This window comes from Nomascus leucogenys, chromosome 3 (assembly GCF_006542625.1).
Source record: "Nomascus leucogenys isolate Asia chromosome 3, Asia_NLE_v1, whole genome shotgun sequence".
NCBI classification, from domain to species: Eukaryota; Metazoa; Chordata; class Mammalia; order Primates; family Hylobatidae; genus Nomascus; species Nomascus leucogenys.
This window is the reverse complement of record NC_044383.1, coordinates 137,513,860-137,540,174: the sequence shown is the minus strand read 5'-3', so window position 1 is coordinate 137,540,174 and position 26,315 is coordinate 137,513,860. Positions and strand designations below refer to the sequence as shown.

Sequence of the window (26,315 nt, the reverse complement as noted above, 5' to 3'; positions counted from 1 at the left end):
AAACTTGTGTTTTTCATACCAAAATGTCTAAACAATAAATAAGCCTTGCTTTCTTTTCTTTTCTTTTTCTTAGGATCATTTCTTAACATATACCTGATATTCTATGGGACAAAATGCACCAGATATTTCAACACTAGAGGTGGGCAGTGGGGGGTGAGGGGTGAAGAATACATACCTTTAAACAAAAAAGATATTTTTTTGTTTGTGCTTTTTTTAAAAACAAAAAGCACAATATAGTTAAAGAATAAGCTGCATGGTTTTTAGAAGTAAAGTCATAATGCCCTAAAAGATTTAATTCACTCCCCAGGGACAACTATGTGTTGATTTCGCCAGAGAGACATTTTTGTCCTAAAATTAAACCAAATAGAAGCCAAAAAGTTCTACACTGATGAAAGAGCCATTTGGGTCACTTAAAGTCCAGTTCCTTTTAGACATAAACTCTTCTCCAATTATTCGAGCTATAATTTTCACTTGGAGAATATGTTAGTTACCAGGTACTAGAAAGTGTCGACCAAGTCCTCCCTCCCTCCTGTTGGCTTGTGTGGCCAGCACTGTTGACTGGCTAACCCTACCCTACTTCCTCTGTTCATCTCAACTTTTGTTTTGAGTTAAATTAGGTCCCCCCAAAAAAAGATATGTTGAAGCCCCCCAGTACCTCAGAATGTGACTTTCTTTGGAAATCGGGTCTTTAGAATGGTGATGAAGTTAAAACGAGGTCCCTAAGGTGGACCCTAATCCAAGATGACTGGGGTCCTTATAAGAGGGGAAATTTGGACACAAAGACTGACATGCATAGAGGAAGGCAATGTGAAGACACACGAAGAACACTATCCCTCCAACGAAGAATGCAATGCCTGAGGCCAGCAGAAGCTAGGAGTGAGACATGGGACAGATTCTCCCTCACAGCCCTCAGAAGGAACCAACCCTACTGACACCTTGATCCCAGACTTCTCATCTCCAGAACTGTGAGGCAAGAACTTTCTGTTGTTTAAGCCGCCTAGTTGCGGTACTTTGTCATGGCAGCCCCAGGAAACTCATATAACTGGAGAGGCTAGAAACGCTGAAACTTCCATCTGTTCACTCTCTCAGATGCCTCTGTAGCCCGGAGCGACCATGCAGCATAATTTTGGACAATGAAGTGTCCCAAATGGAAGTGTGCTGGTGCTTCTGGAAAGATGCTCACTTTAGTAGGTGGCAGGGTTAAGAACAGAGCAGGAGAATGATAATCAGGCTCTGGGATCAGAATGGGGAGGAGGAGGCTGTGGAGCACATCTCCAGTCCTTTACAGCAGAGATCGCCAGCCTTTTTGTCACCAGAGACTGGTTTCGTGGATGACAATTTTTGTGTCAGAATGAAACTGTTCCACCTCAGATCATCAGGCATTAGATTCTCATAAGATGCATGCAGCCTAGATCCCTCGCATGCACAGTTCACAATAGGGTTCACGTTCCTATGAGAATCTAATGCCACTGCTGATCGACAGGAAGTGAACTCAGGCAGCAATGCTCACTCGCCCACCACTCCCCTCCGCCTGTGCAGCCCGTTTCCTACTAGGCCATGCACTGGTGCGGGCGCGCAGCCCGAGGATTGGAGACCCTTGCTTTATAGCATCAGGCGGGGTCCCCACAGCTCCCACAGAGCCCCTGGACCAGCAAACACCTCAAGGAAGGAAATAAAGCCTTCGGTGTACCTAAAGCAGAACAGGAAAAATGTCCAGATAGAGATGAAGAAGAAAGAAAACAAAATTGCCTCAAAATTCTAAAGTAAAATCTGAAAATGTCATAACTTTCTGTCATTGGGCAAGAAGTCATTATTTCATAAACAACTGCTATGGTGTCCTGAAATTCCAAGGCTAAGTAACATCTAAATACTCATTTAGAATTCGTGGGAACCTGGCAGTAGAACATTCCTCTAAGACAGTGGTTTTCAACTGGGGGCAATTTTGACCCCCGGTGAACATTAGGCAGTCTCTAAAGACATCTGTGGTTGTCACAAACTGGGACGGGGAGTGCTACTAGCAGGTAGAGGCCAAGGACGCCGCTCAAAATCCTGCAATGCACAGGACAGGCCCCCACAGCAAAAAATTATCCAGTCCAAAATGCCAATAGTTCTGAGGATGAAAAACCTTGCTCTAAGATATAGTAAAGCTTCTAAAAAGATTAAATCTTGCCAGAAGCAGATATGCAAGGAACAAGTAGAAATGCCGTGCTGTAAAAGTGTGGGTGGTGTCCTGAATTCTACTGAGAATTGCAAACACAGGAGGGGAAAAATGGATAGCACAGGGGTAAACAAGACAAGCAACGTTCGGGAAGCAGGAGCCAGCCTGAAGCGGAGAATCTGCCAAGCTGAGCCTGAACCCGCAGTTGAGCCTTCACGTCAGAATTACTCAGCCACTGACTGTGTGCGTAGCCATGGCAGCTGGCAGGGACATGCAGCCTCCTCAACAAACAGATTCATCAATGTGTAAAGCTCCCATTCTTTAGAAACATTTCTAAGACAATATATGAAATCCATTTTCTCCTGATTTTACTTGAAGATGAGTCACACGAGACACCAGCTATATGCTTGATTTCAGGCTTTTAAATAGGGAGAGCAGCTATTGAAAAAAATTACAGGGTAGGAATGGCAGACAAAGGCACTAAAAAGACTGAATCATTCTAATTTTTATGGGGAGTGGGAGAAAGCATACCCAGCTTAACCAATTTACATCATTTGGCTTTAGAAAATAAACATATACATCATGCTGATAATTATGTGCCTTGTTTCACATTCAGGGATTAAAGTAGTTTTAAGAAAATACTTGGAAATATAGAAGTGGAAAGTAATAAAATGAAATGGCAAAAAAAAAAAAAAATTAGCTATTGAAGTACAGATGCTCGTCGACTAATGGTGAGGTTGTGTCCCGATAAAGACATGTTAGTTGAGTTTCTTAAGTCAGAAATGCATTTAATATACCTAACCTACCGAACATCATGGCTTTGCCTACCCTACCTTAAAAGTGCTCAGAACACTTACACTGGCCTATATTTGGGCAAAATCATCTAACACAAAGCCTATTCTATAACAAAGTATTGAAAGTCTCATGTAATTTGTTGAATACTGAAAGTGAAAAACAGGATGGCTGCATGCACACTCAAAGTATGGTTTCCACTGAATGTGTATCACTTTCACACCATCGTCAAGTTGAAAATTTTTTAAATTAAATTTTCATGAGCTGGAAATCGTCTGCATATCTGTTACCATTTAAGGAAATGACTTAATGAAGCTTATTTCCAAACCTATAAATCATTTTCTTTCTCAATCAAGTACCTCCATGTAAACTGAGTTACAAGAAAAACTAAGTTACTCGCGGAGACCTCTACACATTAGAGTGGAGGACAGCCAATGAGCACTCGACATTTTATCTCCACAAAGCGATAGAAAATGCACTTGGCAGCCGGGCACGGTGGCTCATGCCTGTAATCCCAGCACTTTGGGAGGCCGAGGCAGGCAGATCACAAGGTCAAGAGATCGAGACCATCCTGGCCAACATGGTGAAACCCTGTCACCACTAAAAATACAAAAATTAGCTGGGTGTGGTGGTGCACGCCTGTAGTCCCAGCTACTCGGTAGGCTGAGGCAGGAGTATTGCTTGAACGTGGGAGGCGAAGGTTGCAGTGAGCCGAGTTGGCACCACTGCACTCTGGCCTGGGCGACAGAGCGAGACTCCATCTCAAAAAAAAAAAAAAAGAAAGAAAGAAAAGAAAAGAAAAGAAAAGAAAAGAAAAGGCGCTTGGCTAAAGGGGCCACTAAGGTTGCTCCTAGAGTATGCGCGAATTTCAGAGAATTTTTTTTTTTTTTTGAGACCGAGTCTCGCTCTGTCGCCCAGGCTGGAGTGCAGTGGCACGATCTCGGCTCACTGCAAGCTCGAAATTTGGAGAATTTTTAAAGGGAATTTACTATCACTAAAGGAAATTGACAAATGCAACCCTGAACTTTGAGTTAGTGATTCTTCTGAGTCTTTTAGTAACATTAAAAGATGGTAAAATGCATTTTCTCCTTTCAAGCAAGCATGACAGCAATAGAAGAAATAGTTCATAATGGAATTATACAAGGACTTTGGAGATCATTTACTTTAAAGCCTCATTAACTAGGACTTCTATAATTTAGGTTTGATGATAATTTAAACAAAGCCTGCATTGAAGTGGACTCTGCTAGGTAAAGCTTTATAGAGAAAGAGAGTTCTTGATAGTAGAAACAAGATGACAGAGTTAAACAAGCCTCAATCATATATGTGAATTAAACCATTTTTCTCCATTTGTTAGATAGGACCCCTAAAAGACTGTTCTGGGCACCAACACATTATGAAAAAGAGGAGAGAAGGAGGAAGAAGGAGAGGCAACAGCAGCAATAGTTAATATTTATTGTTGTGACTTGCCAGGCAATGAGTTAAGATCTTTATAACAATTTTTTTCATTCAAGACATACATGAAACAATAACCTGATCAGCCAGATACCATTACAGGTCTGGGAACTTTTATCTGTAATTCCAAAATCCAGGTTTTTTCATAACTCATTTACTGACAAAGCTTGGCCTGACCTGACCCAGCTGGGCAGCAAATCCTGACCCAAAATGACAAGAGGCTATTTGCGGTCTTCATTTATCTCACTTACTGTTGCTCTCAGGCTTAGCTGCAGACCTGTGAATGTGATTGATGGTAGGAAACTGTCCCAGACACCACAGTGGAGGGCTGTGTAAGGCTGCACTCTGCATTACCTTTCTAAGCTCTGAAAAATTCTGAACTCAAAAACACAGTGGGCCCCAAGAATTTCAGGTAAGGGGTCATGGAACCTGTGCTAACCCCTTTCTGTAGATAAGAAAACAATCTCCAAGGCCGTAAACTCAAGAACATGCCCAAGCTCACATGGCCAGTGAGTGAATGTACAGCAGAGACGGGATTCAGCACCAGGCAGGTCCAACTCCAGAACCTGCATCGTAGTTAGATGTGGCTTGTGGGACTGCCATTACTTTCCATTAAAATGGAAATTAATACAACCATATTTAAATTATACTTTTTTTTAGAGACAGGATTTGCTCTGTAGCCCAGGCTGGAGTGCAGAGACGCAATCATAGCTCACTGCAACTTCAAACTCGTGGGCTCAAGAAATTCTCCCACTTCAGCCTCCCAAGTAGCTGGGACTTAATTTTTATTTTCAGTAGAGAGAGGGGTCTCACTATATTGCTCAGGCTGGTCTTGAACTCCTGGCCTCAAGTGACTACATTGGCCTCCAAATGGACTGGGGTTATAGGCCTATGCCTGGCCTTAAGTGATGCTTTTAGCTAATTGAGATAAGTCACTGATATGGTTTGGCTGTGTCTCCACCCAAATCTCATCTTGAACTGTAGCTCCCATAATCCCCACATGTCGTGGGAGGGACCTGGTGGGAGGTAATTGAATTATGGGGGTAGCTTTTTCCCATGCTGTTCTTGTGATAGAGAATAACTCTCAGGAGATGTGATGGTTTTATAAAGGGCAGTTCCCCTGCACACTCTCTCTCTTGCCTGCCACCATGTAAGACATGCCTTTGCTCCTCCTTTGCTTTCTGCCATGATTGTGAGGCCTCCCCAGCCATGTGGAACTGTGAATCCATTAAACCTCTTTTTCTTTATAAATTACTCAGTCTCGAGTATTTCTTATAGCAGTGTGAGAATAGACTAATACAGTCACCGAGCATGCTAAATGAATGAGCTCACTGTTCTTAAGATGTCTGTAAATAGCCATGACCCACTCACCCGGTCCCTGCTTTCTTCCCAGCTGTCCATTTCTCTAATCTTCTCCAAAATGGTGTCCTCAGTGGACCCAGTCATGCTCAATCTGCCCCTAAGGAGGGCTGCGATTTTCTCCCTAAATGAGGAGTACTGGCTTTGTGAGGCTGTGACTGCATCCTGACTGGCCTTCAAACTCTTCTCCAACTCAGAAGAGCTTTTCTTCAGGAGGCTCACTTCCTGCTTTGAGGCATCCCAGACCTGCTGGCCAGCAAGCAGCCTTTCTTGGAAGATCTTAACTTCCCTTTCAAGAGCTTCTTTTGCTTCTACAACACTGAGCAGGTCCTAAAATGATGACAGAAAGTGAAGACAATAACATCAGAAGTCAACAGGGTACACCTGCATTTGCTATAGCAAATTCATTGACTTTGCGTGCTAATAACTACAAGGGGTTGGGTTAATTACTCCTTCCATTTTTAACTCCAAGTTCCCTATAGTCTCCTCATAAAGTTATTAAATCTCAATGGTATGTCAGGAAAATTTAGGTGTCTTAAAAACAGAAAAGGGGGCCAGGCATGGTGGCTCACACCTGTAATCCCAGCATTTTGGAGGCTGAGGTGGGCAGATCGCTAAGGTCAGGAGTTCGAGACCAGCCTGGCCAACGTGGTGAAACCCCACCTCTACTAAACAAAAACATAAAAATTAGCTGGGCATGATGGCACACACCTGTAATCCCAGCTAGTCGGGAGCCTGAGGCAGGAGAATCGCTTGAACCTGGGAGGTGGAGGTTGCAGTGAACTGAGATCACTCCACTGTACTCCAGCCTGGGCAACAGAACAAGACTCCATCAAAAAGAAAACAAAAAACAAACAAGAAAAACAGAGAAGGGATGTAAAATATAAAATCTAGGTTAGAAAAAAGAAGGAAACTTTGACACATAAGCCTTTTCTGTGTGGAACACTGGAAAGAGTTAATAAAAACAAATCACTGGATAACATATTAGTAGATTCAGTCCATATGTAGAATATGTTTATAGAACTATCTTTCTCAAGCTTGGTGTATATGGAAATTTATTTTTAATAAACAGTAAGCTCTCAGAGTCCTAGCTAGGCACTAACAATTATTTGAATAAAGGTGCCCCCTCAATGCTATTTTAAATAATAGAAGAATATTCTCATAAAAACATCATTGCATAAAAATATTCATTGACTTCCAATATCCAGTATTCATTGCATATCCCCTTGTCTCATAAAGACAATTAATGCAGAAAGAACCTGAAGAAAGGAAACAGAAACAACTAGCCATTTGGTAGGTGGGAGGATTAAAAGTAGAGGGAAAGTATCATACTTAGAAGAATAATCTTAAAGAATATAATATGGACTGGGCACAGTGGCTCGCACCTGTAATCCCAGCTCTTTGGGAGGTGGAGACAAAAGATCGCTTGAGCCCAGGAGTTGGACACCAGCCTGTGCAACTTGGTAAACCCCTATCATATATAAAATAAAATAATTAGCCATGCATGGTAGCATGTGCTATGGTCCCAGCTACTTGGGAGACTGAGACAGGAGGATTGCTTGAGCCTAGGAATTCGAGGCTACAGTGAGCAGTAATTGCATCAGTGCACTCCAGCCTTGGTGACACAGCACGACCTTGTCTCAAAATAACATAACGTGAAATTAGGTTGAGAAAAATAATGAAGGACATAAAGAAGGTTACCTGTGCACTTAATTCTATTTACCATAATCTAGAATGGTCCACAGAGGCACCAAAGGAGGATTTTTTTCCCCCTGGGACGGAGTTTCACTCTTGTTGCCCAGGCTGGAGTACAATGGCACAATCTCGGCTCACCACGACCTCCGCCTACTGGGTTCAAGCGATTCTCCTGCCACAGCCTCCCAAGTAGATGGGATTACAGGCACATGCCACCACGCCCAGCTAATTTTGTATTTTTAGTAGAGACAGGGTTTCTCCATGTTGGTCAGGCTGGTCTTGAACTCCCAACCTCAGGTGATCTACCCGCCTCAGCCTCCCAAAGTGCTGGGATTACAGGCATGAGCATCTTTAAAATTGATTTTTTAAAATTATTTTTTAACATCAAGTTCCAAAATACATGAATTCACATTAAGAAATATTAAGCGGCATGTTAACTAGCATTGCTATAGTATTCTGCCTAGTTAACTGGTAAAAAAAAAAAAAATTATTAAAAATGGTATGTTAGAGGTAAAAAGCACTAAAAAGAAACAAAATATCTTTAAATAACAGACTGTACATCTAAATGAGCTGATAACATTTCAGGCTGCCAGTTAAAATGCAATCATCTCTTTTGCATTAGAACTGGGCTTTAAAAGAAATTTCTCTCCATTAACAGCTTGGAAACAGGAAAAAGGATAGCCTGAAACACTAGTTCCTATTTTTTATAGGAAACATAACATCTTATTTTTTTTCATTATGGTGACTTTTTTAAAATCAGGGAAGTCTCAGGCATCAATTTGAGAGAAAAGTCACAGAGTAGATATGTAGTTAGAGAAGCCTGCCCTTTTCAGAGATGTAATAACTCAACTAATTATGGAATCTATTTTGTAAAATGCCTTTTGCTTTTCAAGGTCTTGGTTTCCCCTTTCCTTTGCTAAACTAGTCATCTCTGTAGAGAAGCCCCACTGTTGCTGCTAATTAAATGACAGTCCTTAAAAGTAGAGTCAAGGACACTTTATCACAAATTCATTATTTTAACAGTTTACAGATTTCTCTTCAGATCATAATGCAATAGCGTCTCACTTGCTCAATTAGAGTAACTAGTATCAGTAAAGGTGATAATAAATCGGGCGCATATTTTACTTGGAAACTACAGTCGTTCCTTGGTATCCTTGGGGAATTGGTTCTAGGACCCCGGAGGATATGAAAACCTGAGGATGCTCAAGTCTCCCATATAAAATGGAATAATATTCTCATATAAGCTACACATATTCTTCTGTATACTTTAAATCATCTCTAGATTACTTATCATACCAAATGCACTGTAAATGCTAGGTAAACAACTGTTATCATGTGTTGTTTTTATTTGTATTATTTTTATTGTTGTTTTGTTATTTGTATTGGTTTTTTTCCACATTTTTTTATCCATGGTTAGTTGAATCCACAGATGTGGAACTTGTGGATGCAGAGGGTCAACTGCACAGTCTGATGTGTGGTTAGAAAATTGAGGTCCTAAATTCAATGATGCTGGGATGGAAATTAATCCTAATCACTTTAGAATTCTAAAACCATATGGAATATTATATATTCACTAAAGACCCTCAAAATACACAAAAAAATATCTCAGATGCTTGTGACCTATGGAGTTACTGTCCATTTGGAGTAGACAACTCAACTGGCAGCTAACACCACAAGACCAATAAACACAATTAAAATATTTCAACTATGAGGAAGTTTTCTACCCCAATATCATACTATTGTTTCACCAACTTCGAGAAAAGGGCCAAAACAATCCTCTCTAACAAATCCAAAGAACGTTTTCTTTTTAAACATAGGCATCAACATTTATGTCTAGTGAAAATCACAAAATCAGTTTGTGTTCATAGAATACGATGGTGTCTGTGAGCAGGTTGAGTTTCTCTTTTTCGGGCACATTCAGCTCAGGGAACCCTAAGCTGTTTCTTGTATAAAATGCAGGACTCAAGAGTCAGAGTGACAAGGCCTTGGGGATGGCCACTCCCTTAGTGCTCTGATTAAGTGCTGCAGGATTCAGGGGCACAGGGCTGATCTTCTGGAAATAAATGTCCTCAGACTGCAAATGCAATTACTTGTGCAGCTATCAGGAGAAAGCCACCAGAGTGGAGTCTGGTTCCATGGCTACCTCAAGGATATGCCAAAGCAGGCGGCATAAAATAATGTGACATCAGTACCACTGGCCGGGACCTGGGGATTGCTGTCAGACCACACTGACATACAGGACAAGAAACAAGAAGCTTCCTGCGAACAAAACCAAGGCTGACCTCCACAGAGGAAATCACAGAGGGCAGGCCCTATAGACTGTGATGGGGATCACTTAAAAAATTTTCTTTATAATTAATAAATCTTTAGGTTCAGTCTGACTGAAGCAACAAATGTAAAATGATTCTTTCAAAATTAGTTTAACAAAAACTTTTATAAATAATATGATTATGCATTCAATTTAGCTTCCCATTTAAATGCACGAGTCTGCATTAAGTAATGAAACCATCCAAAGGTTTGCATTTTAAAAACACAGTTGATTCCTGTTCTGTTGCTAACTATTTTACGGATTTAGATACACATGAGATCAAATTGCCACTCAAAAGTACAATTATCATCAGGACAGAGAACCTGTGGCTTGAGCTTAATTCCTTCAATCCTAGATCAATTTTATAAAATAAAAAAATCAGTTGGTTAATTCTACCTACTGCAGTTATGATTCACAAAAAAACTCAGAAATTCCCCCAAACAGGCAGTCTCATACATTGCTGGTGGAAGTGTGAACGGGTATAATTTTGGTATAAATTATTGGTATAAATACATAACGAAACTTAATATGCACGTATATTTTGGCCCTGAAATTCCAGTCCTGAGAATATATCTATAAGATAGGTTACTAAATATAGAAAATGAGGAAGAGGCAGTTATCCAATTATAATATAGCAAAAGACAAGGTACTACATGAATATTCATTGATACGTAACTTCTTAAACAAATATGAGACATCCATACTATAGAATATGATGTAGTCTTGAAACGAAATGGGGAAGTTCTTTATATACCAATCTGAACGACTCTCCAAGATACAGTTAGTGAAGAAAGTAAGGTGTCTAATAGTGCATCTATACAAATAACAATGGTACATAGTATAGTACCATTTGTACCTTTATGAAAAGAATATCTCTAGAAACATGCACAAGTAACTGCCAGTTCTCATCACCTCTAGAGAAGGGAACTGTAGCCATGGGTCAGAAATGAAAGGAAGATGTGATAGAATAGTGGCAACTATGAAAACACCGGGGAGGCCGGGCGCGGTGGCTCACGCTTGTAATCCCAGCACTTTGAGAGGCCGAGGCGAGCGGATCAGGAGGTCAGGAGATCGAGAACACGGTGAAACCCCGTCTCTACTAAAAATACAAAAAAAATTAGCCAGGCGTGGTGGCGGGCGCCTGTAGTCCCAGCTACTCGGAGAGGCTGAGGCAGGAGAATGGCGTGAACCCGGGAGGCGGAGCTTGCAGTGAGCCGAGATTGCGCCACTGCACTCCAGCCTGGGCGACAGAGTGAGACTCCGTCTCAAAAAAAAAAAAAAAAAGAAAGAAAAAGAAAACACCGGGGAATTTTAGTCCATTTAAAGTGTTGAGTCAACAGTGATATGAGCACAAATATACACATGCACAGGCACACACACATTCCCCCCTCCTTCCCAAACTTGGGCTGCATTCACAAAAGTAAAATATTTAGAATGAGAGAGGTGATATCCTGCTCTATTTCCTTTGAATGACACCAAGCCTGAAGTTTGGCATTCAGTTCTGGGATTCAAACTTTAATACAGACAAAACCCTCCTTGGACAGCACTATTCAAATTTACATTCTGGTACCACTCCTGCACCTGCTGTTCCCAGACCCAACAAGATCATTTCAGAAATTGAGGGTAAGAGATTAGCAATTTCTATAGCAAGTTGACACTGATGCAACATCCAAATTCCATAGACTTTTTTTTTTTTTTTCTTTTGAGACAGAGTCTCACTCTGTCACCCCGGCTGGAGTGCGGTGGCATGATTTCAGCTCACTGCAACCTCCACCTCCTGGGTTCAAGCGATTCTCCTGCCTCAGCCTCCTGAGGAGCTGGGGCTACAGGGGCGTGCCACCATGCCCAGCTAATTTTCATATTTTTAGTAGAGATGGGGTTTCACCATGTTGGTCAGGGTAGTCTTGAACTCCTGACCTTGTGACCCACCTGCCTCAGCCTCCCAAAGTGCTGGGATTACAGGTGTGAGCCATCATGCCCAGCCTATACTCCATTTTTGAATGAAGTATGGACCTATTCACGCTTTGTTAGGCTCATGTGGTAAGTGGCTGGTGGTGAGAGTTGCATATCTGTTGTACACTGAAGGAACAGGCGACAAATGTCATATTTTAAGGCTGGTTTGCCAACTATAATCTAAATAAGTATATAAAATCCAGAACCCATTTCTTTCCTCAAAAGAATTTCATCACATTTAAACATAACTATACCTTTACAAAATAAACTAATACAACTGTCGACAGCTGAAGGATTGAAGATGGATTTTGAAAACACATTTGTTTCAGACAGGCGTGGTGGCTCTCACCTGTAATTCCAGCGCTTTGGGAGGCCAAGGCAGGTGGATCACTTGAGCTCAGGAGTTTGAAACCAACCTAGGCAACATGGTGAAACCCTGTCTCTATCAAATATTTTTAAGAAAAAATAAACAAAAAAAAGGAAAGCTGAAATTACAATTGTTTAATTTGAATACAAGATACCTACAAATATATTGAGCTTGTTGAAATTGCTTTAAAATCTATTCTCAATAAACCTCTGTTAGATTTGTTTTCTACTGTAAGTATCTGAAAAGCAAAACATAAAAACAGTTTCCTAGCAGCCGGGCGCGGTGACTCACGCCTGTAATCCCAGCACTTTGGGAGGCCGAGGCAGGCTGATCACCTGAGGTCTGGAGTTCAAGTTCAGCCTGACCAACATGGAGAAACCCCGTCTCTACTGAAAATACAAATTAGCTGGGTGTGGTGGCGCATGCCTGTAATCCTAGCTACTGGGGAAGCTGAGGCAGGAGAATCACTCGAACCCAGGAGGCAGAAGTTGCAGTGAGCTGAGATCGCACCATTGCACTCCAGCCTGGGCAACAAGAGCGAAACTCAGTCTCAAAAAAAACAAAAAACAGAAAAAAAATTTCCTATACAACAGGCACTGAAAGCAACATTGTCATCAATCCAACCAAGATTAACTAAGTGAACTAGCAAGAAGCAGCTCATTGTCACAAACTTTAAATACTAACATAAGTAGTATTCATTCAAAGTGTGTATGTAGAACTTTAATACAGGGAATTTTAGTCATAATAAAACTTATGACTAAAGAATAATAAAAGGAAGGCTATGAGTATAACAGTGATATTAGTGATTCGTTATACTAATCTACACACAAAGAAGAATGTGTACAATTTGGGTAATTCTATTCTTTCTCCCATGTTTATTCTGATTTTCATTATTGAAATTTAATTTTATGTCTGTGGCTTCTAATACTTAAAAATTTGGACTTGTGCTTGGTGTATCTTATCAAATATTGTTTCTGTTCATTCATTTTATAGAATTTAAATAATTTTTTCTATTAATTCATTTTATTGTATTTTATAGAAGTATTTGTCAGCAATGGACTGGAAATAAAGAAAAAAGTATTCTCCCCCAAAGATAGTTTGAAAAAAAAAAATTCACATTCAGAGTTTAGGAAGGAGAATGGCAAAAGTCTTGAAATCATGTTCTAAGAGGAAATGTTAAAAGAACTGGAACATTTATCCTGTAGATGTATTCAAATGATTGGAAGACTCATGTAGAAGGAGGATTAGGTTTCTCCTGCTCAGGCCCATGAGCCAATAGAATGGAACCTTCAGAGAAACATTTTACTTCAAAATGAGGAAGACCCTCCCCAAATCTGAGCTTTCCCAATGACATCATCAACTCTGGAAAATTAGAATTCAGCTTAAGTTTGAAATTCTCAACATTGACAAAATCAGTACTAGTTGACAATAGATTTAGCTGCCCAAGAGGCCAGCGTGTTCCTAGGCTTCACTACAGCCCTGCAGACACTCTGCCCTGAACTAATCAGGACCATCGACAGTTCCTATCTGGAAATTCTAAAAGGGACATGGCAAAATGGAATGTGCTCAGCATCACATGCTAAGATTAGACCCATAATAAAAATATTTCTATAATCATGTTATTTAACATATGGATTTAACTGATCTTAAATTTTTGGAATGAACCTAAAGACAAACTACTAAAGACTTAGTTACAGCTGCAGAACAGAATGCAAACTTGGACAAGGTAAATACAATAATATGAAAAAACCAGGAAGTATATAGAAAGAAGAGGCTAAAAAATAGGAGGCATTAGAAATTCTCAAGGGGCAGGGCTTCAAGATGATGGACTAGAGGTATCTATCAGCTGCCCCTCCACAATGAACAATAAAACAGCGAGTAGATAATCACAGTTTCAATAGATCATCAAAGACAGAACACTGGAATTCAACAGAGAACCGACAGGAAACACCCAGGGCAAGGAAGGGGAAGAAAGAAGCAGCCTGCTTGGTTGGCCAGGACTGGCTGGGAGCACAGAGAAGCTCCCCAATTAGGGAAAGGGGAGTGACAGACCTGCAGCGTCCATATTCCCATCATGGATTCCTCTAGTCCCAGCCACCAGAGAGCCCCTCATAGGCCCAGAGACCAACATAGGGAGCTGTTTGCAGACAGCACAGTGGCATTGCTCTAGAGAGGGAGCTCAGACTGAATCCCACACACCCCCCTGAGTCCTAGGCAGCTACAGCAAGATGCCATTTTGAGAGCTAGCCTCCACCAGACATCACCCTGCCTTGGGGCCCAACAGCCCCTGCATCTCCACATCCCAGGAGCCCCACTGCCATACCCCACCTGCAGCTGCTCCTTCAGCTGGCTGCTGCTGCCAGGACCAAAGCCAAGCCACTGCAGCAACCCCACCCCACTAACAACAGGCCACCATCACACATATACAAGTGTCCCAAGGACAGGCTTCCCAACGCATAGGTGCCAACTGGGGCCAAACTATGTGCTCCCCAGCTGCCTGCCTACAGCTGCAGCCACTAAAAGCAACCCCACCTTCTCCAGCAGCAGGGCCCCACTGCAGCTACCGCCTCCCCTATCAAAGCACTCCTCCAGGAGTCCAGGGATCACCCCACCCTTGCACATCACAGCCAGTGCTGATAGGCACCACCAGGGGGTCTGAGGACAGGCTCACCTGGCTTTGCTCTGCCCCTACCCCCACCCCAGTGCATGAAAACACCATCCGGGGGCTTGGGGATTACTCTGCCATATCCACCATCATTTCCACCAGGGACCTGAAGATGGACTCACTCACCCTGTTGCTACCACCACAGATGGCACCCACCTGCACACACAACCTGCAGGCACAGGGCCTGCCTGGCCTGCCCAGCCATCACAGCCACTGCCAACACCAGCACAGACAGCTTGAGAGCCAAAGCATTGTCCCACAACTGCTACTATGATAGCCCATGCCACACTGCTGCCCAGGGACTGAAAGACCCACCTGCTGCTGCCACTGCCAGTATAGACCCACCTAAACCTGCTAAGACCAGTGCCAGCAAATGCTACCCTGAGGCCTAAGAACAGGCACTCTTGGCCCACTGCTGTTCCCACTGGGGCCTGAGGACTGGCCCACCTGGTATCCCTGTCCTCAGCAAAACTTCCCACAACTCCACCAACAACCACACCCTAAGCTCTTGAGGAAATAATGGACACCAATGACACTATTTACAGCTGAACAAATTAGGAAACTACACTGCTGCACACATCCACGATCAGAGCCAAAGTGCCCTACCCAACCAACATCATAGATGCATCTCCAGGAAAACATCCTCCCCGACAAAAGCAAATCCAAAATATTGGAAGAAGTGACTGTCACACCAGATGCACAGATACCAACATAAAGACACAAGAAACGTGAAAAAGCAAGGAAATATGATTCCTCCAAAGGAGCGCAATAGGACTCTCCAAAATGGCAGACTAGGGACATTGAAAGCCAGTTCTCCTCAGAATGAAGATCAAAGTTACTAGTGAACAGACAAATTGTGAATGGAAAACTGAAAGAAGTGAGCCAGGACCTGTCAGAGTGCCCACAAAAAGCTGAGCTGCAGAAAAAAAAAGCAACATGAGGCTGGCAGAGATTGACCCCTGAGAAGTTCAGAGCCCCACAGAAAGGGTAGGTGGGAGAGCTTCTCTGCTCCACTCACCTCTCTGACTATCCCCTGACTGTTAAACTGTTGGTGAGCCCCTCTGCCCTTGTGACCCAGGGCAACACTATTGGGGGCATCTGAGAACTTCTCAGGGACAGAGAACTTGGTGGCCAGCTCACATAGACATGCCCACACTTCCCTCACACCTGAGCTGAGACTGTGGGCACCATATTGGTCATGAACACATAGTGGGAAACAGCCCTGCCCAGGGACTCTCCACCCTTGAGTCACTGCATCACCAGATCTCTTGAAAACACACCCCACAACCCATTCTGACTTTGGCAGATGCAGGGGACTGGTAGGCCCCAAGGAGCTGCTGGATCCCTGGAGATTTAACTCTCAACATGGGACACCTCTAAGGGAGAGGGGAGCACAGCCCACCAAGTCCCTGTTGGGACAAAGGAAACACAGGTAAGATGCCAAGTACTAAAGGAGGCAGTCCCATAGCCAGGGAAGATATGTAGAGAGGGGTCATCTCCACCCCACTTATGCAGTTATGGACACAAGAGTGGTTCTTCCCCCCAGGGGCCAGTGAGCACACACTTGGACACAGCATTTTTTGTGCTCTTCACAGTGGCTCTACCATGCTGAAAGTGAGCCCCATGCTGCTCAGGCTTTTATGAACAGCAGGGACCACCTCCCCTTCCCTACACAGAATGGCACCATCCTGGAAAAGGAGGACAGACAAACCATGGAGGTAGCTGCTCTGGTCTGGGGGAAGAGACTCTCCCCTTAGCCCATTGGTGGTAGTCGCCAGAGGTGGTGGCCAACAGCCACACTGTGGCCAAAAACTAAAGGACCAAGTCTTTATGAAACGAAAGTCATGAGCCCTGCAACAGGGGTTTGATAGGGAAGCAAATCACATTTCTGCTGGCTCAGGATAAAAAGCAAGGACACTCCCCAGCCCCTCCCCTAAGGCCTCAGCACACCTACACCCCAACACCATCTCTTCCCACCCACTCCTCCCCCAAAACGCATCAAGGCACCTGCTTTCACTGGACATCAGCCTACCTGCCAGCTCTTACTCTTAAGCACTATTTACTGGACTGCAGTTTCAACTGCACTACCAAATACAAAATCTACTACCAGAAGGGCTTAGTGCTAGTCCACAAAATAAGCCCCCCAGGACCTCTGCACCCCCAGCCCTACAGAATATAGAATATCTAAACAGGAGAAAAATATTTAGATCTTAACAACCAGTTTTTCTAATTAGTTCTTACAGCCAAAATACAGCTTCAACAAGCATGATCTGAGAAAGCCACCACACAGAAGCTATTCACAACCAAGGAACACATACAGCACTTTGGCCCCCCTGAAAGCACCCAGAAATGAAGCCAAACGATCACACATAGCATATATCACAGCCATACCCCTAAGAAAAAAACAGAATTTAAACAAGAAGTCCCATTCAAACAATAGCAAATTCAAAAATAAGAAGCAACATGTCCCTGAGAGAAGGACTCAGTGCAAGAACTCCAGCAGTACAAAAAGCCAGAGTGTTTTAACACCTCCCAAGCATTGCACTAGCTCTCTCACAATGGATCTTAATCAGAACAAAATATCTGAAATGACAGATAAAGAATTCAAAATATGGATTGCAAGGAAACTCAATAACATCTAAGAGAAATTTGAAATCCATTACAAAAAAAAAACAGAAAAATGATTCGGGATATGAAAGATTCGATGCCCATATTAAGAAAAAAAAATAGAATTGCTCAAATTGAAAAAAATCACTAAAGTAATTTCAAAATAATGTTAGAGCTTTAACAATAGACTACACTAAGCAGAAGAAAGAATTTTAGATCTTGACAACCAGTCTTTCTAATTAACTGAGTCAGACAAAAATAAAATTTTAAAAAGAATTTTTAAAATGAACAGAGTTTTTGAGAAATATGGCTTTGACCAAATCTTCACAAATCTTCTATTTATTGGCATTCCTGAAAGAGAAGATGAAAAAGTAGTGTACAACTTGGAAAACAGATTTGAGGGAATAATTCAGAAATTTTTCCCTAATCTTGCTAGAGAGGTTGACATCCAGATTCAAGACATTTAGAGAACTCCTATGAGATAGTATACAAGAAGACCATTCCCAAGGCATATAGTCATCAGACTATCCAAGGTCAATTAGAAAGAAAAAAATCTTAAAGGCCCTTAGAAAAAAGGGCCAAATTACCTAGAGAAGAAAACCCATTAAATTAATAGTAGACCTCTCAGTAGAAACTTTACAAGCCAGAAGAGATTGACGTCCTATTTTTAGCCTCCTTAAAAGAAAAAAATTGCCAGCCAAGAATTTCATACCAAACTAAGCTTCATGAATGGAGAAATAGTCTTTCCCAGACAAGCAAACACTAAGAGAATTTATCACCACCAGATCAGACCTACAAGAAATGCTCAAAGGAGTTCTAAACATGGAAATGAAAGAATAATACTTGAGACCATAAAAGCACACATAAGTACAAAGTTCACAGACCCTATGAAGCAATTACACAATTAAGACCACAAAGCACTATAGTCAATAATAATTTAACTGTACATTTTAAAATAACTAAAAGAGTACAATTGGATTGTTTGTAACACAAAGGAAAAATGTTGAGGGGATGGATATCCCCATTCTTCATGATATGATTATTACACATTGCATGGTTGTATGAAAATATCTCATGTACCCCATAAATACACACACCCACTATGTACCCACAAAATTAAAAAAAAATTAATAAATAAAAATTAAAATAATTTTTACTTTAAAAAAAGACTACAAAGCAACTAGTTAACAACACTATGATAGAAACAAAACCTCACATATCAACAGTAACTGTGACCATAAATGGCCTAAATGCTCCACTTAAAAGAAGTAGAGTGGTAAATTGGATTTAAAAACAAGACCCTACATTCTCTTTCCTCTAGAGATCCATCTTGCATGTAATAACACACACAGCTTAAAGTAAACAAATGGAGAAATATCTATCATACAAAGGGAAAACAGAAAAGAGCAAAAGCTGCTATTCTTGTATCAGATAAAACAGAATTTAAACCTACAACAGTAAGAAGAAAAAGAAAATGATAATAAAGGGCTTAATTCAACAAGATTTAACTATCCTAAATATATGTGCACACTGTATCAGAGCACCTAGATTTATAAAATACTACTATTAATAGATCTAAGAAAAGAGATAGCCATACAACAATCATGGGAAACTTCGACACCACATTGACAGCAATAGGCAGATCATTAAGTCAGAAAACTAACAAAGAAGCTCTGGACTTAAACTGGACTTTCAAAAATGGACCTCACAGACATCTGTAGAATACTGCACCCCACAACCACAGACGTACATTTTTCTCATCTGCGAATAGAACATTCTCTAAAACTGAACACATGCCTCAGTCATAAAGCAAGTCTCAATAAATTTAAAAAGAAACTAAATCATATCAAGCATCTTCTCTGATCACAGTGGAATAAAATTAGAAATCAACAGCAAGAAAAACTCCCAAAACCACACAAGCACATGGAAACTAAACAACCTGCTTCTTAATGACTTTTGAGTAAACAATGAGATTAAAGCAGGATTTAAAAATTCATTGAATCAAATTAAAATAAAGATACAATATATCAAAACCTCTGGGATACAGCAAAAGTAGTGTTAAGAGGAAAATTTATAGTGCTAAATGCATACATCAAAAACATAGAAAGATCTCGAATTAACAACCTAACATCACACCTAATGGAACTACAAAAACAAGAACAAACTCAACCCAAAGCTAATAGAAGAAATAACTAAGATCAGAACAGAACTAAATAAAATTCGGAGCCAAAAAAAATAAAAGGATGAACAAAATGAAAAGTTTCTGTTTTGAAAGGATAAACCAAATTGACAGGCCACTAGCCAAGTTAACCAAGAAAAAAAAGAAGAACCAGAGAGGCACAATCAGAAATGACAAATGTGACATTACAATTGATACCACAGAAATACAAAAGATCCTCAGAGATGACTATGAACATCTCTATGTATCCGAAAATCCTAGCCAGAGAAATCAGACAAGAGAAAGAAATAAATGACATCCAAATTGGAAAAGAGAAAGTTAAATTGTTCCTCTTTGCAGACAACATGATCTTATATTTAGGAAAACCAAAAGATTCCAAAAAAACCTCTTAAAACTTATAAATCAGTAAAGTAGCAGAATACAAAATAAACATACAAAAATCAGTAGTGCTTCTATACACTAACAATGAACTACCTGAAAAAGAAATCAAGAAGGTAATCCCATTTGCAATAGCTACAAAAACATATAAAATAATTTATAAATTTAACCAAGGAAGTGAACGACTTCTACAAGGAAAACTACAAAACACTGATGAAAGAAATTAAAGAGGACACAAACAAATGAAAAGACATCTCATGCTCATGGATCAGAATAATTAATATTGTTGGCTGGGCACAGTGGCTTATGCCTGTAATCCCAGCACTTTGGGAGGTCAGGGCAAGTGGATCACTTGAGGCTGGGAGTTCAAGACCAGCCTGGCCAACATGGCAAAACCCTGTCTCTACTAAAAATACAAAAATTAGCCAAGCATGGTGGCATGCACCTGTTGTCCCAGCTACTCAGGAAGCTGGGCATGAGAATCACTTGAACCTGGGAGGTGGAAGTTGCAGTGAGCCAAGATCACACCACTGCACTCCAGCCTGGGAGACAGAGGAAGATTCTGTCTCAAAAAAAAAAAAGAAAGAAAAGATAAGTTAACGTTGTTAGATGACCATACTACCCAAAGCAATCTACAGATTTACTGTAATCCCTATTGAAACATTAATGTTATTTTTCAGAGAAATAGAAAAAAAACATAAAATGTCTATTGATCCACAAAAATCCTTAAATAGCCAAAGCAATCCTGAGCAAAAAGAACAAAGCTGGAGGCATCACTGTAACTGACTTCAAAATATATTTCAAGGCTATAATAAACAAAACAGCAGGGTATTGGTATGAAATAGACACATAGACTAAACGGAACAGAAAAAAGAACCCAGAAATAAATCCACATAATTATAGCCATCTGATTTTCAACAATGGTGCCAAGCATATACATTGGGGTAAAAGAGAACCTCTTCAATAAATGGTGTTGGGAAAACTAGACATCCATATGCAGAGGAATGAAACTAGGTCACTATCTTTCTCATCATACACAAAAATCAATTCAAGATGGATTAATGACTTAAACCTAAAAGTATAAAACTACTAGAATAAAATATAGAGGAAACACTTCAAGACATTGGCTAGGCAAATATTTTATGGCTAAGATCTCAAAAGCACAGGCAACAAATACAGAAGTAGGCAAATGGGACTATATTAAACTAAAAAGCCTCTACACAGCACAAGGAACAATCAACAGAGTGAACAAACAACCTGCTGAATGGGAGAAAATTTTTGCAAACTATTTATCCAACAAGAGACTAATATCCAGAATACATACAGGAACTCAAGCAACTCAACAGTTTAAAAAAAAAAAAAACTAATCTCAATAAAAAGTGGGCGAGGACATGAATAGACATGAATAGGACATGAATAGAAGTTCACGAAAGACATACAAATGGCCAAAGGTTTATTTACTTATTTATTTATTTAAGATGGAGTCTCACTCTGTCACCAGGCTGGAGTGCAGTGGCACAATCTCTGCTCAGTGCAACCTCCACCTCCCAAGCTCAAGCGATTCTCCTGCCTCAGCCTCCTGAGTAGCTGGGATTACAAGTGTACATCACCACACCCAGCTGATTTTTTGTATTTTTAGCAGAGATGGAGTTTGGCTATGTTGGCCAGGCTGGTCTCAAACTCCTAACCTCAGGTGATCCACCCACCTTGGCCTCCCAAACTGCTGGGATTTGACCCAAAAGGTATGTTTTTAAAAGTTCAACATCACTAATCATCAGGGAAATGCAAATCAAAACCACAATGAGGTATCATCTAACCCCAGTTAGAATGGCTATTATTAAAAAGACAAAAACAAATAAACAAAAATAACAGATGCTGGCAAGGATACACAGAAGAGGTAACTTTTGTAACACTGTTGGTGGGAATGTAAATTAGTATGGCCACTATGAAACACAGTACAGAGATTTCTCAAAAAAAAACTAAAAATGTAAATACCACACATCCAGCAATCCCACTACTGTGTATTTATCCAAAGGAAAGGACATGAACATAACAAAGAGATTCCTGCACACTCATGTTTACTGCAGCACTAGTCACAATAGCAAATATATGGAATCAACCCATGTGTCCACCAATGGATGAATGGATTTTTTTTTTTTTTTTTAGACACAATCTCGCTCTGTTGCCCAGGCTGGAGTGCAGTGGCACGATCTCAGCTCACTGCAACCTCTGCCTCCTGGGTTCACGCCATTCTCCTGCCTCAGCCTCCCGAGTAGCTGGGACTACAGGCGCCCGCCACCACATCCGGCTAATTTTTTGTATTTTTTAGTAGAGACGGGGTTCCACCATGTTAGCCAGGATGGTCTCAATCTCCTGACCTTGTGATCTGCCTGCCTCGGTCTCCCAAAGTGCTGGGATTACAGGCGTGAGCCACCGCGCCAGGCCTGAAGAAGTTTTTTTAATGTGGTGTATATACACAATGGAATACTATTAAACCATTAAAAAATGAAATCATGTAATTTGCAGGAACATGGATGGAATGAGAGGTCGTTATGTTGAGTGAAATAAGCCAGGCCCAGAAAGACAAATATCACATGTTCTCACTCATATGCAGGAACTAAAAGAGTTGACTCAGAGAGTAGAAAAATAGATTCCAGAGGCTGGGAAGGGTGACTGGGTGGGAGGAGGGATGAAGAGAGATTGGTTAATGGATACAAGCATACAGTTAGATAGAAGAAATAAGCTTTAATGTTTGTCAGCAGAGTAGGGTGACTATAGTTAACAATGTATTGTATATTTTGAAATAGCTAGAAGAGAGGGCTTGAAATGTTCCCGACACATAGAAATGATAAATAGTTGAGGTGATGAAGACCTTAAATACCTTGACTTGATCCTTACACACTCTATGCGTGTAACAAAATAGTACATGTACCCGTTAAATACATACAAGTATCGTGTAGCAATAATAAATCTAAAAAGTAGAAGGCATGAAATTCTTCATATATCATAGCAGAAAGTCTTTGCCAAATACTGCCTCAAATTGATGAATCAGGAATAAAATTGTATTACTTTAAAGTTTTAGTTTTTTGTTTGTTTATTTGATTTTGTTTTGAGACAGGGTCTCGCTTTGTCGCCCAGGCTGGAGTGCAGCAGCTCAATCTCAGCTCACTGCAACCTCCACCTCCCAGGTTCAAGTGACTCTCGTGCCTCAGCCTCCCAATAGCTGGGATTACAGGCATGCACTACCGTGCCCAGCTAATTTTTGTGCTTTTGGAAGAGATGGGGTTTCACCATGTTGACCAGGCTGGTCTTGAACTTCTGGCCTCAAGTGATCTGCCTGCCTCAGCCTCCCAAAATGCTGGGATTACAGGCATAAGCCACCAGGGCTGGCCACTTTAAAGTCTTAATAGTAATTTTCAAAAGAACTAAAAAAGAGAATAAGTTATTTTGTAGGAGTCTTATAAACAGCTTTTCTTTTTATTGTAGAGATGGGGATCTCACTATGTTGCCCAGCGTGGCCTTGAACTCCTGGCCACAAGTGATCCTCCAGCCTCAGCCTCCCAAAGTGTTGAGATTACAGGCATACGCCACCATCCCCAACCCAACTTTAATTTTTTAGAATATGGGCAGATATTATTTGGTGTTTATTTTCATTTTAATTCCTCACCCACAGACTAGAACTCCCCCAACCTCTCAGGCGATAAGAAGGAGGGTTCAAGTAAGAAAAGTTTGAACGATCTAAGGTTGTTTAGCCAGAAGAAGAGACTTAGAAATCCATAATAAATGTCCTTAACCACTTGGGTGGCCATAAGAAAAGGGATTTTCATTTATTCAGCGAAGTTTCACAAGTCAGTACCAGGATGAGGAGTTGAATTATAGAGACTCTAATCCTGACTTGCTACAATACGGAACTGTCAAACAATTAGAACTTCACAAAGATGAGACGGACCTCCTTATACAGTAGTGAGTTCCCCGTTTCTAGAAGAGTTAAAGGAAAGGTTGAACATTAGCTAGTCAGGGAAATTGTTTTAAAACATGATTCTTATTTCACATAGAGAGTTAGATGATCTAGATGCTAAATGGCCTGAAAGTCACTTCCAACTTTATGATTCTAGAATTGTAAAGAGGTCTGTGATTTATTTAGTAATCTATCTCATCTAGTCATTTCTTACTTCCAGGAACTATTTCCATATGACTATAAATTAATCTCATGTTTATTTTATCCCTAGGTAAAAGTAAATAACTAGGAAAGGGAAAAGAAAACACTGAACGCCAATTGTGTGCCAGACACATACTAAGTATTTTATGTATATTTTATCATTTAATTCTAATGTAATAGTAAGAGAGCCTTATTTTCCCATTTTACAGATTTTAAAAACTGAGGTCCAGGCTGGGTGTGGTGGCTCACGCCTGTAATCCCAGCACTTTGGGAGGCCGAGGCAGGTGGATCTCACAGTCAGGAGTTCAAGACCATCCTGGCCAACATAGTGAAACCCCATCTCTACTAAAAATACAAAAATTAGCTGGGCGTGGTGGTATGTGCCTGTAGTCCCAGCTACTCGGGAGGCTGAGGCAGGAGAATCGTTTGAACCCAGGAGGCAGAAGTTGCAGTGAGCCAAAGTCATGCCATTGCACTCCAGCCTGGGCAATAGAGCGAGACTCTGTTTCACACACAAAAAAAAAAACCAAAAAAAACTGAAGTCCAAAGAGATCAAGCTACGTGCCTGCAATCACATAGCCGAATGATTCTGGAGCCAGGATAAAAACCCAAGCAGCCTAATTAAAGAGCCTAGCTTCTTAACCACTCTGCGCAGTGTCTCCCTCTCTCTCTCTTTTTTTTTTTTTTTTTGAGACGGAGTCTAGCTTTGTCACCCAGGCTGAAGTGCAGTGGTGCCATCTCAGCTCACTGCAACCTCTGCCTCCCAGGTTCAAGCAATTCTTCTGCCTCAGCCTCCTGAGTAGCTGGGATTACAGGCGCCCACCACACGCTTGGCTAATTTTTGTATTTTTAGTAGAGACGGGGTTTTGCCGTGTTGGTCAGGCTGGTCTCAAACTCCTGACCTCAAGTTATCCGCTCGCCTTGACCTCCTAAAGTGCTGGGATTACAAGCATGAGCCACTGCACCTGGCCTGTGCAGTGTCTCCCTTACATACTCCACTGTAAACTAACAAAAAAGGTAGAACTGACATCATTGCAAATCCAGGCCTGCCTGACTCTAATACCACTTTATTTCCTAGCTTTAATTCTTGCTAGTAGAATTAAATGCAACATGGAAGTTTCGTTTCTGATCTCCGTGATTTTAACTTCATAGGAAATGGGTGTGTGGCTTGCCCAGGCAAAATGACTACTTTCCTCAACAGTAGGTTATTTCAAGAAAACCAAGGGAAAAAGTACCAAGCTTTGGTAGTTTTTAAGACATACTTCAATATGAACTACTAAAATCTTTTCAAGTAATATATTTATCATATATATGACAAATCACTTGGATTTTTATTTGCGAAATTTTCTTGAAGGAACTGAAGTAGAGTCTTCAAGCAAATCAGAAAAGCTGAGTTATGTAGAAACCACACCCTAGCCCTGTGGCTACTTCTACTTCTGCAGTCCTTCTGGACTTCACTAATAAAGTAAGTTTCCTACCTCAAAAACAGAGCTTTAGAAAGCATTATGAAGACTCTTCCTGAGGTTGTTAATGTGTCAGTAAAACCACTTGATGGTATTTTTAAGTAGTAAATCTTTCGGAGTCACAATCCTATGAATAAAGTACTTTATTAAAGACCTCAAGTTTTTTTATTGCCCGTATAATTTTTTTTTTACAATTTTTATGATTTTGGCAGGAACTTCATCCCAAAGTGAATGTGTTTCCAAAGTCTGAACAAGATTGCATCAGCCATTTACAAGTGAAGACACTTATATAAGAAGAGGAATAAGTTCTGGTTTTTGAATGTGCTATTACAACACATTTTCTTACTCATTTCCTACTACTGATCTCTAGAGATACATTTTTATAAATAAATATTAAATTCTTCCTAATAGTCAAGTCTTTTTTAACCCCTCTTCTCCCCCCAATATTCAAATCTTGATAATTTAATAACTACTAGTTATAATTGAATTAAAATGACTCACTGAGGACATTCGCATGGCTATTTATTGTTGTTGTTCCACTGACTAATAAATAGTTTCTGGCATCAGACTTGTATGTAGGATGTAGCTGTGAATATATATGGAAAGAGGATTATTGCTGAAGGTATAATAATGTGATGATCTGGGTTCAAATCCTAGCTTTGCCATTTAAGAGCTGTGTGAACTTGAGCAAAGTGAATAACCTCTCTGATCATTAGCACAATGATTGTGCTAATGGTAAGTATTCAATAAATGAGCATTTATAAATCATCAATTTTGGTT

At 40.7% G+C, this 26,315-nt stretch overlaps 1 protein-coding gene across 1 annotated transcript in view; it reads right to left on the bottom strand.

Moving 5' to 3' along the window:
* ARMT1 (acidic residue methyltransferase 1) overlaps positions 1–26,315 on the bottom strand; it is a 160,694-nt gene that overhangs the window by 39,178 nt on the left and 95,201 nt on the right. Inside the window, exon 9 of the mRNA XM_030809852.1 lies at positions 5,774–6,091. Within this exon, the coding sequence (XP_030665712.1) occupies positions 5,774–6,091 (318 nt within the window). The remainder of the gene's footprint in view (positions 1–5,773; positions 6,092–26,315) is intronic.